At 47.8% G+C, this 12,811-nt stretch overlaps 2 protein-coding genes across 9 annotated transcripts in view; one reads left to right on the top strand and one right to left on the bottom strand.

Annotated features, from left to right (window-relative positions):
• LOC119375570 (uncharacterized) overlaps positions 1-12,811 on the bottom strand; it is a 116,297-nt gene that overhangs the window by 20,579 nt on the left and 82,907 nt on the right. The window contains exon 7 of one of the 8 annotated variants that reach the window (XM_037645782.1): positions 7,862-7,984. The exons of the other annotated variants lie outside the window; for them this stretch is intronic. Coding sequence (XP_037501710.1) covers positions 7,953-7,984 — 32 coding nt within the window. The 3' untranslated portion in view covers positions 7,862-7,952. The remainder of the gene's footprint in view (positions 1-7,861; positions 7,985-12,811) is intronic. 8 annotated transcript variants of the gene reach the window in all.
• The window catches only part of LOC119375572 (uncharacterized), a 34,217-nt gene that overhangs the window by 2,141 nt on the left and 19,265 nt on the right, over positions 1-12,811 (top strand). The gene's annotated exons all lie outside the window — the stretch shown is intronic.

Below are 12,811 nucleotides of genomic sequence, written 5' to 3' on the forward strand. Positions count from 1 at the left end.
TTCTGAGTGTTTCAACACAGATTCCAGGTGACCTAACGCGGTCACCTAGTTCTTTAAAAAGGCGCCGCACTAAGCGGAAACGTCGGAAGCCGCGACGTTATGAGGACTATGTGCAGTAGGTAATGTTTTAACAGGTTCCTTCCAACAGACGCAAAGACAACTGCCGCAAGCATGTTTACACCGATGGCTCCACTAATTCCAACAGCTCTACCGGAGCGGTGGTTGTTCCATCTGATGACGTACTGTTACAGTTCAAGTTTTCGCACATCACGACGTCGACAGCCGCAGAACTCGCAGCGCTTCAAGGTGCGGTCAAGTACATCCTTCAGCAGCCACCTAATCGATGGGCCATCTTTTGCGACTCCAGGTCAGCCTTACAAACACTACGGTTTGCTTTACGGCACGGATTACACGAACAATCCGTGTACGAGATAAGGCACGACTACCACCAAGCACTCGAGAAAGAACATGACATTATATTTCAATGGCTGCCGAGTCATTGCGGAATTGTCGGCAATGATCGCGCGGATGAAGCTGCACGATCGGCTCATGACCAAGACCAGCGGACACCCATACCACTCTTGAGAACAGATGCCGCGTGGCGACTACAATCACTCGCACGCCGTATCACTCTTCTACAATGGAATACGCCGGGTTTTTCCAACGCGCGCCTGTATTCAATTGACCCAAATTTACAACTTCGTTTGCCATCCGGGCTCTCAAGACGCGATGCAACTTTACTGTGCCGCATGTGGTTGGGCGTGGCATTTACGAATGCGTATTCGAGTCTCATTGGAATGGCCAGCAGTGCGGCATGCAACATTTGCGCCTGCGAGGAGACGCTTGAACACATTCTATGCCACTGCCCATCATACCAAGCTCAACGACGTAGTATGGAAGTCAAGCTCCGTCATCTGCACTCAAGACCGCTAACAGAAAAGAAGATCTTGGGACCTTGGCCTACGGTCTCGCATATGCGCAAGGCCACGAAAGCCCTCTTGTGCTTCTTGAGGACCACCGGACTTCACGAGCGCCTGTGAACTAACAGCGCGAGTTCGTGTTGTGTAGTTTCAAACTGTTCATCCACCCCTTTCATACTCTTCTTCTTTCTTCTTTACCCTTTTTTTTCTATTATTTCCCCTTCCCCCACCCCAAGTGCAGGGTAGCCAACCGAGCCAAAGCTTGGTTAACCTCCCTGCCTTTCCTTTTCGTATCTCTCTCTCTCTTAACAGGTTCTTTTCTTATACAATCTTGCCTCATTACGTGCAGTGGACTTACTCCGTGTGCACCATTGATGCATTATTTCTCTGTGCAGTGTTGCGCAACGTTCTGTGCAGTATTTCGTAAATAATAACTGAACTGAATTGTCTTACGCATTTTTCAAATGGGTATGTTGTGTATTTCCGTGTGCCTTCAGTTTTTCATATCTCTAAGCCGTATGCACTGGTACGCATTCTCAAAATGTATACAGAGTTGTATACAGTAAACGCTTGCGACTTTCATGGCGTACGTTACGTGACAAACTGTTTGTGCCTTAGACAAGTTTGATGTTGTTCCAGAATTGTTCTTTTTCGACGATAGTGCATTGCTGCGTATCTTGGAACTGACGTAGTCAAACTTTTCTTTCGAGGAGGGGATGATGTGGTGTTTGTGTGTGATCGGTTTCGGTTTCGAAATGCCATGTAAAGATGCCAGGGGGCGCCGCTCTGGTGTCGATATTCAACCGGCTCACTTGTAAATAAAGTTAGTGTGTGAGCAGTACTCGTTGAGAGCGGACGTTCTTCTTTTCTTCGGCGCTTCGCGCCAACTCGCGTGTTCGGGGCTGGACGGCGTCCCCGCCGGCCGCGTTCGTCACCGCCGGTCGTCTTCGCCTGCTTCCTTCGTCGTGACCACCAGCCGCCGACATAGCAGTGTGCGCGAGCGAGACGCTGGCGAAGCTCGAGAGCTGCAGATTCTCATTACTAGTTTTAAAATAATTTGTTCTAAGCTACCCGATTCTTGGCCAATCCCCCTGAGTGGGTGTGAGCCAGCAGTACAGGATCTACATCTATATCTACATCTACAACGTCGCCGGGCTGGAAGAGCGCAGCCAGGCAGCCAGAGCGCCGGTCGTTCGGCCCGAGATAAAAGGGACCGAGCTGGTGCGACCAGACCAGCCGGGAAGAGCTTGGCGTGTCCGAGGAACGAGCAACGTGTCCGAGGAACACTGCGTTACGGGCCGGGCCTAGCAGCTGTTCCTGTGGTGTACGAGCGTGCGGGCCAGGAGCAGAGATCGTGGCCTCGGTGCCCCCTCCGAGCTGACCCTTTTGCGGAGCCGAGATCGTGGCCGTGGTGCTACGTCCGAGTCGGCCGTCGCCAGCGTGGGCCTGTGCGTTCCGCGACGTGCATGTCGTCGTGTGCTCGTGCACCTTCGCACGACTTCATCACGCACCTGTGTGTGTCGTGCTGGCATCGCCGCTACCTGACTGCGGTACTGTCACTGACGCTCGATGGGCCTATGCGTCAGGACGCGCCGATCCTCTCGCGTGTTGGTTAAAAACTCTAAGATTTAGGACTTAAAGGATATTTGTATTGTTCAGTCAGACGAAGTGTGTGTGTAATTGTGTGTGTGAAGTCGATAAATGTGTTTCTTGTTCGTGTCTTGGTGTTCCTGCATCTGACGGCCCAAGAACCACCACACTTGTAAAGCTGGAGGTATCCATCCCAGAACTCTATGAACTAGTTTCAACATTTTATTATAATGTTAACTGCACATAGGCCAATGACGTTCGTCGATGGCGTAGAAAACCATTTCTTGCTTTATCGCGCAACACCGTTCCAAACATCCAAGGTACCTAGCACGGATGCTACACGAACAGGGGCGTAGCCAGAGTTATTTTTCGGGGGGGGGGGGGGGTTCAACCGTGCTTTATGTATGCGCGTGCGTGTGTATGTATATGTATGTGTGCGTGTATATATACGCAAGCAAAACTGGAAAATTTCGGAGGGGGGTTGAAACCCTCCCCCCCCCCCCCAACGCCGCCCTTGGCTACGCCCCTGTACACGAAACATATAGGTTCCCCATTTGCCAACAGGATACGAAGCGTTTAAAGAAAAGCAGAAATATGCATACGCTAAAGTCCGCTATGTCCACCTGTCAAGATCGTAGTAATAATTAATGGGTTTTTTCATGCCAAAACCGCGACATAATTATGCGGACGCCGAAGTGGAGGGCTCTTGAAATCTCGAACACCTGCGGTTCTTTAACATGAGCCTAAATCTCAGTACACTGGCCTCGAGCACTTGGCCTGCATCGAAATGTCACCGCGGTGGCCGGTATCGAACCACCGTGTTGCGGATCTGGTCCTGAGTACCACAATCACTGTAGAGCCGCGGTGGCCGCATCGCATTCTTGGTTGATACGCGATTCGAATCCCGATTTTACACAATACATTTTATCTTCTCCAGAAAAGCGACTTATGTGACCCGGACAATTCTTCTTTTTCAACTTTGTTAGCCGCTTTAGGTCCAACTCATAGATGGAGTTTTAAGCTGTTTCTACAAGGGTCGTACGAATATGAAACCGAAATTCATGTATGACAGACAGCATGCGCAGTTCATCGCATGCGGTGTAAGGCACTGTAGCGTGATCTCGGTAACCTTTCAAAAAAGACTGCTGGTGTTCCACAGGCATGATTTACAACAAAAAAAAACAAAAAAACAAAAATGAGTTTCACTACAAGAACGTACTGCACGCATGTTGTTTTGTGCTCACTGCAGCCAAATGAGCCGAAGTGCTGTACTTAAGACTTGCTGCATGCAGTGGCGTCGAAACCATTATCTGCCCTGAAATTACGCGAGGCTGCTCCAAAACACAGAAACAGACAACCGCGGAACTCTGGTTCAGTTTCTTCCGCAATTTTTAATGGAACATCCGGTTGACACAGAAGCCAGAAAAAGTACTCCTATCATCGTACTATGCCTACTGGCTTATATGGTGGACAGTACAGTAAGTACCCCGTTTCAGACTTGTTAGGCAGCTGCTGAGGTAGATACATTGTTCTGCCGACTAGAGCACTGCACAGGCCCGGGCCAACCCGAAAGCCCTGGCCCGGCCCGGCCCGGCCCGCGGGCCGGGCTGGGCCGTCCGAAGCGTTTTCCGGCGGGCCCGGGCTGGGCTAGGGTTTGAAAGTGCGGGCCCGGGCCTGAGGCTGCGGGCCGGACCGGACTCGGGCCTGCTCATTAAGAGGCCTAAGTAGGGCCTTCGAGCACACGCGAAGGTTATGCATTGCATGGTCTAAGGCATTCTGTGCCAAGCTGAAGTGACACGTGCAAAGAGCTGGCTCTTAGTAAAGCTGAGCAAAGAAAATATAAAAACAGTTGATGTTCTATTTTTTTCATTAGTATAGATATATTATATCAATACTGGTGCGCTTATTTTAAGCTGTATGCTAATGATATAATTATAATGTACATGGCGATTACGTTTCCGTGACGACGTTAGAATATGAACGATTTATGTTTCATCTGCTTATGGTGGCGAGAAATTATTAATAAGGAGCCTCTTTAAAAAATTGTACAATTAATGTTTCCAACGCGAGTGTAGAAAAGAGCATTAAAGAAACTGTCCCGGGTTTGCTTCTATCCGCTTTTTGATGTTAGTTGTACACATCTTTTAATAAATTTTGTTGCTGTGTTTTATTTTCACTATATATACTCTTGTTGTAATGACTTGCCATGTGCCATATAGGCAACATTTCATTTATATGCCTTGGTATTACGTGCCAAAACCACGATATGATTACGAGGCACGCCGTAGTGGGTACCGGATTAATTTCGACCACCGTGAGTTCTGGATCGTGCACCTATAGATAAGTACACAAGTGTTCTTGCAGTTCGCCCCATCAAAATGCGGCCGCCGTGGCCGCGGGAATCGCACCCGCGTCCTAGGACTTAAGAGCGAAACAGCTTAACCGCTGAGCTATATACAACCGCGGGCACAGCAACATTTCGACGCATGTATGTACACACAGGGATTTTCCGTTCGATCGCCTGCTGCACGCTACAGGTTAGCATCGCAGCACATTTGTTCTTGATCGGCCCAGGAGATTTACTTTGTGGGCTCGTCTGTCAGCTGGTGGCGGACTGGAGCGACCGAGTTCGCCTGATTGGCGCTCGCATTGCTGTCCACGGCGACAGCGGTGCATGGGCAAGCGAGCTGAAGCTTCAACATCCTGGTGAGGAGAAGGGCTCACCATCCCCCACTTCTGGCTTCAAAAAATGCAATGTAACGGCCTCTCCTTAGTTTGCACTCCTCCATCAATTAAATGTGTTGGCACCACACGAAGGCAGCGCCTTCTCGCATATGCTGTCGCCACGCGAGCACTAAAAGCTACGACGTCGTAGAGGAGAGGGGGATGACAACGAGGAAAGGTTCGATGCCTTTAGGCGCTGGACAAATGTTACATATGCTAGAGCGCTGCGTGTCTCAGACTTGAGCATCCTATGGTCATGTGATGCTTGAAGGGTTGGCAGCCTCTTTCGGTTTAGTGACGAAGAATATGATATATATTCTGGGTCACTCTACTCAAAGCCTCTACTTCCGGTTGAGATGTACGCGTTGTCGGTATTTCACAGAGCTTACGACAGCTTTTGGGCCTACATGGCGGCGTACAAAAAGGGCGCGTAAATGTCGCGCAACGGTATGAGAATAAACACTTGAAAATTTCGACCTACATTAGTACCTGGTGATCTATGCTACGTCATGTTCACCGAAGCTTAGTAGTGAATTCCAGATGGCGTATTTCGAAGCACCCTCGATAGGCTCAAAACAGAGCGATGTTTGTGTGCGAAGACTGGCAATGCGTGTAAACAGAATGTAGCGTCCCCACGGACGCGCAGCGGTGGTCTCGGGTGCGAAGATATACATCGTTAACTATTTCGTATTTAACCCAGCATGACACTAGTGACCGCCTCAGGCAGTCTCTAGTGTGTACGTGGAGAAGGCAGGGTTCCTCCATAAATGAATGCAGGAGAAAATGAAACAAGGAACACTCAGTCTGACCGAAAGCGTAAATATGAAATGTATTTTCTGTCGAATTCATGTTGCCCTTGCGCATCCTTTTCGTATGGACCCAAGCGACAGAGAGTTCGTAGAGCGCTTAGACATACGTGCTCAAACATTCCGACTCTGCAGAATTTTCAGTATACATGCTCGAAGGTTGCCAGATTGCATCATTTGTTATTTTAAGAGCAATGCTGTTATAGCCGGTCGTAAAATGTTCATGGTGACAAGAAAACCATCATCATCAACGGGTATAAGCAACAGAAATTGGGCAAATTTCACTACTCACCATTGATCCACTAAACATTAGGACGACAACAGTTAGCCCAAGAAATGGCTGCGAAAAAAGACAGCAACACATAGACAGAGACAGAAAGAAAGATAAATAGAAAAATAGCGAGAAATGAGGGCAGTAAGGACATACAAAGAGAGAAAGACAGAGGAAACGAGGAAAGAGATAGAAAGAAACGGACTCGGAAGAGAGATAGAAAAAACAGAGGGCAAGACAGAAAAAAAAGAAAGAAAGAGAAAAAGAAACAGATCTAAAGATACATCAAAGAAACAAAGAGAAAGAAGAAAGATATAATTAAATAATGAGAAACAAGAAAGGCCACCCCAGACGCACTCTTCCTTCAGAAATGTATTGTGCGGTTAAGGATACCAAAATATATAAGGGGCCGCTGTGACATGACGTAGTAAGCCTAAAAAAAAAAGAAATAAAGAAAGAAACGCGTTTTTTCGTTCTTTTGAAGATGGCTTTCGCGTACCACCGGCAAGTAGGTTTGCAGAACCCCTGGGGTCCGCGGACCCCCCGTTCGAGAACGAGTGGTCATTCGGGGATAAAACACTGACTTGACCAATATGTGCGCAAACTCAGCAAAAATGACAAAAGAAATATTTTTTTTTGCAAAGAAAGTGTACGTCTACCCTAAAAAAAGCACAAGTTTGTTATTTACTGCCAGGTAAACGCAACACTATTTCAAGCCGTCCTTTGCATATAGGACACAGGGCATTAGGGGTGCTATGCGTGGGTGTGGTAAGCCTTGAAACGTTCCACGTGCACACCGACATTGCACTTCTTCCTGTCCATGACGTCGTTCACACAAAGCACGCGTTTGCCCGGAGAAAGCGGTCGGCATGGCAGCATGAAAAGCAAGCAATGTCTAGGTTTGCACACGTTGAGAATGAGGCCTGCTTGATGTGTTGTAGGTGGCCCTAGTCATCAGCTAAAGAAATAGCGATGTTAGTGTGCATCTAAGAAGCGTCCTATATGTAGGGCACTGGGCATATATGGGTTAAGTTGGAACCACTGCCAGACGCAGACATGGGGAGGGCGATGAAGATTCGCACTACCAATGGGGAATCCGCTTACCGGTAATTGTGGCGCGCTGTCAAGTGAGACTGTTGGACTCGATTCGTTTCAAGTAGTACACGACCTAGTACTGCCGAAACGGCAAGAGACGACTGTGCTGCACTCGACTTGAACTCGGCATCACTTGGCATTACTTCGTATTACGTAGCATTACTTCGTGTAAGTTGGCATCACTTAGTAGGGTCAGGACCATCTAGGAACCGATCAGCTCGGTTGTGCTTTTAGGCTTGCGTCACTAGTACAAGCTACGCTCGCTTTTTTTATTTTTACGATAATCTGGGCAAGTTCGTTTGTCATGTTTGGTAGCAGAAAAATCGCAGACAGAGAAGTCGCTAAACTAATTTCTTGTCTCTTATTTCTTTATCTCTTTTCTTATCTCATTATTGTTGACACTTTCAATGAACTCAACTGTAAGGAGATGAAATTGAAAATCGTGAGATACTCACAGCTGCGAATTATTGAAGAACAACTATTTTGCAAGGGAAACTCGTGCTATTCATAATCCTTATTGGGCTCGATATGAAGGGTTCAAGTCCACTAAATGCACAGAATGGCTGTCGCATTCATGCCTACGGCAGTGAATAGAACCAATAGTTGTGAAAGAACCTGCGCACGTTTGTTTATTTTCCGCATGCGCATCTGCACGACCTATGAGTAAATGGCATAAAATACGTATTTCTGTTGATTTTCATGTACGTCGGGAGATCGGACTAAATACGCTTGTTAAAAGAATCAGACATATAAATGATTGAGGAAGTCTGGAACAGTAACCATCGGAAGAGTACAAACGTCCTGCCAGTCGATTAAATCTACGGCCCTTAATTAAGATAAAAATAGTATTGACCTACGGGAGCTCCTTCCAGCGCTTCCTACATATTTGTTTTGTACCTGTGGTTAACATGATCAATCAGTAAATATATTTCATTATAATTAGGACATCCTGACTTACCTTGACTATCAATAGCAAGCGCATTGGCTTGGTTAGATCTCGTATTTACTCGTATATACGGCAGTCCACAAGTAACTCCTTCAAAAACTGAGGCTGTATAGACTAGCCCAATGAGCCCAATGTGGCTACCATTGAAGCAATTTTATTGTTATACTAAATATTGTTAAATAGGTTAGACAGTGCGTGTTATCGCTTTCCCTGTGTGCAGTGAGAAAAATAGGGTGGCGTGGATCGTATCAATGGTTAGTATTCTGGCGTGCTTTGAAATACGGAACTTGGACTCCGAACACTGGTAGGATACCATTAACAACATTTTAGGCAGGGCATTTCACTTACTCTGTTTCTCGGAGCTCAGACTATGAGAACACTCAGCATAATTATCAACAATAAAAACATTTAGTAGTGCGATTAACGCAACCGCGTCGGTCTTGTGTGTAATTAGTTTTGCGTTCGTAAGGCATAAACCGCACATGTGTTGAAACCATAGCCCACATTCCCTCGCACGAGTGCCGGTGAGATTCACTTTTGGTGTCGCGTTCAAGGACCACACGCGGCGAAATAGCAGCTCACTAGTAGAGACTCGGCAATGTCGAGACGACGTTGTCGTGGTAACTGAGAAGGCTGCTCGCACTACCAAGCTTAAGCGACTGTGTATCGACATGAACTACGAGATCTTTCCCGAAAATGCATAAATTTGGGCATAATATAGAAACATTGAGAATGACTTGTGATATGTGTACGCGAATGATGGAGATCTAAGCAACACAGTATAGCAAGATATGTCAGTTTAACACAGACTATCGCCGCAACTAAGTTTCAATGAAACGGACAGGAATCGCATAATCTACTGAAAGCTATAACGGCACCGCCCTGCGAAAACAGCATGCGATAGGAATATCTTTAGTTAAAACGTGGTAGCGCAGATTGCCTCAGCCGTTATGCAGTATTTTTTCCCGAAATAGCCGTTCTAATTTTAAAGAAACCAGGAGGATTCAGTCCAGTAAAGCAATTCCTTTTGGCATGTAGCGTCATAACAAGGGTTGCATAGCCTAGGTGTTTTTACCGGGTGTGAAAGCGGGGAGGGACTTACCTTTACGCGGTTTCTAAAGGGCATCAAAGTAGTGCTTATTGGTTTCGCTGTGCTACGTTAGGATAATGGAAAACATTGGTTTCGCTGTGCCACGTTAGGATAATGGAAAGATGAAGAGGAAGATGACAGAAATCATAGGTAATCCACGGCGAATGTCTAAAAAGCTAGTTTAGGCACAGTTTTCTTTTATAATAGCAACAATGTGATTTCATTCTTTTCTTTGGTTTCTGGTATCACCGGCTTGGATGGTGGCGATTGCGTTTGAGACATCACTGCGACCTAGTTTGGCCGACGACATGTCGCTTGGTCAGCTCGGACGATATGGTCAGCTTGGTGCACAGGGTAATCATTGATGCAAGTCGCGTCGCGATGCAAGTAGGGTAGATTCCGGCCCTATTTTGCCACATTTCACCATCAACACTGATTACGGTGCATTGTGTTGGCTTTCGTCCTTGAAGGATGCAATTGGTAGCTTGGTACTATGGTTACAAGAGTGTAACTAAACTGTCTCTTAGAAGTCTGATCGATTGCACCACTACGCTGACTACTTTTCTCTGTATCCAGTGGACCCTCCCGAGGATCTGGATAAAGCACCAGCATGTGTCCTCTCGCTCTCTGAAGCCACATTGGCGAAGAAAGCTGGCGCGATCCAGTCTGATATGACTTTATTGAGACGTTTATGCAACACGTTACCCGTCCACTTGATTGTTTTTGCTTACAGAAGACGCATTACACCGCCAGGACATCCACACATATGGGCGAGAACTACTACATATCGTAATTCTACAGTTGTGTGTTGTCTGCCCAGCTGTATGACACTCATGCTGTCGGTCAGCTTGGTGTCTCTCGGGCACGACCACGTACGGCGCCGATTCTATTGGCCCAGTGTTTATCGTTCCGCCGGCGTAGATAATCCGTGCCAACGCATAAAACCACGTATGCTTCCACAGGGCTATTCCAGCCCCTTTGACGTTCCTTTCGACCCCTTCTTCCTAGTTGGCCTTGACCTCCTGGGATTTTCTCCGCTTCTGCTTCAAAGAACACGTAGATTTCTGTTGCAACAGACCACACAAACCGATACGCAATCACAGTGGCTCCATCGATCAGCCGTGCCACGGACATTGGCGAGTTTCTACTACACGGCGTCATCGTCCAGTTTGGTGCCCCTCATCAACTCCTCCTCGATCCTAGTCGATATTTTCTATGCAGTGTTATTGATGACCTGCCTCGGTACTGCGCGGCTAAACGTAGATTTGCGACGGCTTAGCACCACAAACTAAGGAAAACTATCGACCATTGGCAGCACTCTTGTGCTTGACAAGGCCAAGAGTGATGTCACCACGTTCATAGTGGTGCACCGTGGCTGAAAAAAAGACAAGTTCTGTTATAATGGGCATACGGTTACACACGGCGTGACAAGCCGAAGAGTATTGCCGGCTAGGGCGTTCTTTTAAACAGTGTTTCGCAAGGCGGAGAGTGCCACCAGCTCTTGCACCTTTAAAAGCTGTTTGACAAGCAGAAATCGTTTTCTGGCAGTGCGAGCAATACTGCTACACAATGTATGAAAAACCGAAAGGTGTTGACATGTGTTGGCAAGCCGAGTGCTCCCAGATGGAGCGTACCTTCACACGCTGTTTGGCATGCCAAAAAGTGGAGTCCCCTCGCGCGCACCTGTACCCTATGCTTTACAAACCATTGGCACCTTCCAGGACGCTCGCACAATTGCACGCTGCTTCACAAGCAAAACAGTGCGCCAATTTGTGTATCACGCTGTTTGAGATACCTTGAGCGCTACCATCTATTAATTACATGCCTCTACCCTGCGCGTGACAAACAACAGGGTACCGAACATCTCCTGGAAATTATCAAACCACACCGCTTGACGACATGCACGACATTGACCGTCGTGGACTTCATTCACATGGAGCGAGCCCTATCCCTCTTGGCTCTAAGGCTTCTAGGATCGCTTCTTTCGTGCGGAAACAATTCTCAACCTGACGCACATTTTTGGATACTCGGGCACAACTTTCTGCGGCAATGAAGGGAAAGCTACAGAGCCACAATGCACGTATTCTACCGCTAATTAATGTAGTCCCACAATTGCGTCCGTATTTTCTGCGTGAGATATATAAAATACTCCATCATTTTCTACATGTAGCTTTTTGAGACGGAACGCAGCGCACACAAGCGAGATATTTGTATTTCTTTTACTTTATACGTTGTCACTTTGCGTTTTTGCGTGATTGAAAAAGTCGCGCCTTTTACCCGTACCTTAGACGCTAAGCAGCGTTTGCGTCGAAATGCAACGCTCGCCATCACTTTCCACGGCGTTATGAGACGCGCGCCAAACCGGACTACTTCGCGTAGCAGTACATGTGCAGATAATTCCGCCCCCGTAGCTTTCCCTTCATTGCCACAGAAAGTTGTCCCCTAGTATAGTTGCACCGCCTAAGCTGTCCTCGCAACGGCGCCATATGGAATACCGAACCGGCGTCCGTGTGTGCATCTGGACACCGCTATTCTGACGTAGACTCAGTGCAAAGCTTCTCCGACCACACTGCGAGCCTCACGTGACCGGCAGGTAGTTGAAATTCTGAGAGGCTCCAAAAACAGTGACAGCTCCACACACTCCAGATGGATCTATCTTTTGGTTCCCCGCCCACGTCGAGCCGATCGAAGGGATTCCTCTGAACCTCAACGAGTCTGCCCACGAGGCTGCGCGTGGCTTTACCGACCGCGCTGCCTTCGGATCGGACGACTTTCCCCCCGGACACAGGGACACTCCTAGCACGCACAATGAAATTACTAAATTCTTTTACTTAGAGGGAAGGGTCTTCCCGCCGCCTCAGTCCAAGCTAGGCAGGCCGCAGGCGGTCACGCTCAGACTCCTGCAAACTCACTCCTACCCAAATCCGGCGTCCCTTAATAGCATATATCCGGAATTTTACCCCAATAGTTCTTGCGCAGCCTGTGGCGAAGCTGCTACTTTATCTCACATGCTCTGGGAGTGCGGGTCATTGGGCCCGAAGTTCACTAAGGAAGAGTGGGACGCGCTCCTACGAAGTCCCGTCTATGAGGATCAAATCCGGGCCGGCAGGCTAGACCTGTTGGTCCCGTCGTGGGATTAGCCGGGTGCGCTATTAATCGCGTTTTGCTGGACCAAATAAACGTTTATTCACTCACTCACTCACTCACTCACTCACTCACTCACTCACTCACTCACTCACTCACTCACTCACTCACTCACTCACTCACTCACTCACTCACTCACTCACTCACTCACTCACTCACGTGATACACTGACGCGGTGCGGCACTGGACTCTGATGTCGTGCAGGATGACATGGTGCAATCACAG

Source organism: Rhipicephalus sanguineus, chromosome 11 (assembly GCF_013339695.2).
Source record: "Rhipicephalus sanguineus isolate Rsan-2018 chromosome 11, BIME_Rsan_1.4, whole genome shotgun sequence".
Classification (NCBI taxonomy): Eukaryota; Metazoa; Arthropoda; class Arachnida; order Ixodida; family Ixodidae; genus Rhipicephalus; species Rhipicephalus sanguineus.